Source organism: Myotis davidii, unplaced genomic scaffold (assembly GCF_000327345.1).
Source record: "Myotis davidii unplaced genomic scaffold, ASM32734v1 scaffold13, whole genome shotgun sequence".
NCBI classification, from domain to species: Eukaryota; Metazoa; Chordata; class Mammalia; order Chiroptera; family Vespertilionidae; genus Myotis; species Myotis davidii.
In genome coordinates, this window is record NW_006286243.1 from 766,674 (window position 1) to 767,713 (window position 1,040).

The 1,040-nt window shown below is 58.9% G+C and overlaps 1 protein-coding gene across 1 annotated transcript in view; it reads left to right on the forward strand.

The window, feature by feature from the left end:
• The window catches only part of IFFO1 (intermediate filament family orphan 1), a gene marked incomplete at its 5' end in the record, with an annotated part of 20,081 nt that overhangs the window by 10,268 nt on the left and 8,773 nt on the right, over positions 1 to 1,040 (forward strand). The window contains 2 exons of the mRNA XM_006757638.2: positions 6 to 126; positions 428 to 523. Coding sequence (XP_006757701.1) covers positions 6 to 126; positions 428 to 523 — 217 coding nt within the window. The remainder of the gene's footprint in view (positions 1 to 5; positions 127 to 427; positions 524 to 1,040) is intronic.

Here is a 1,040-nt window from a genome sequence, read left to right on the forward strand (position 1 = left end):
TCTAGGCGGGAGTATGATTTTGAGGACGACTGTGACAGCCTGACTTGGGAGGAGACTGAGGAGACCCTGCTGCTGTGGGAGGATTTCTCAGGCTATGCCATGGCAGCGGCAGAGGCCCAGGGAGAGGTAACCTCCCCTCCCGGCCTCAGGGCCCCCCAGTCCTGCCCCTCCAGCTCACTGCCATCTCCCCTCCCCCCCGCCTTCCGCTTCTCCTCGCTCTGCTTCCCCTCTGTGGCCATCATCCTTCACCTGCTTCTCCCCTTCTTCTTGACCCTTTTCCTTTTGTCACGACTGTCAGTTTCCTTTAACCTGATTTTCTCTCTCTCCCTGTCCTTGGCCCCGTGCAATGACGCCCCCCCTACCCCCCTGCCTGGTCCCATCCCGTCCCTTTGCCCCTCCCCTACCCTTGCTTCCCTTGCTTCTCCAGCAGCAGGAAGACAGTTTGGAGAAGGTGATTAAAGATACCGAGTCCCTGTTCAAAACCCGGGAGAAAGAGTATCAGGAAACCATTGACCAGATAGAGGTAAGGACGTGCGTGGAGGCTGAGCAGCGCAGGCTCCTCCTGGGTGTGGGCGGGGCTGCAGGTAGCCTGGTCCCATCCTGCAAACCCAGACACCAGGCCTCCCTTTCCTTTGGGGGGAGGTGTGAGTGTCCAGCTGTTGAACCTTTGGTGGGTCCTTAAGACCTCAGGAGGGAGGCAGACAGATGGGTTCAAGTCTCAGCTCTCTCACTTGTTACTGCTCCAACTTTCAACAGCCTTCTTAGTCTCTCTAAGCCTGTTTCTGTATTTGTAAAACTAGAGGCCTGGTACATGAAAATTCATGCACGGGAGCAGGGGTCCCTCAGCCCAGCCTGCCCCCGCTCAGAGTCCGGGAGCCCTCAGGGGTGGGAGGCAACCTGGCAATCAGGGGTAGGCGATGCCCCCAACACACCTCTGCTGCTGCCACTGCCGGCAGTGCAAGCCTCAGAGAGCCCTGGTTACCTGAGCCTCAGACAGCCCAGGGTGGCTGGGCAGTGACATCCGAGGCTTGCCTGCAACC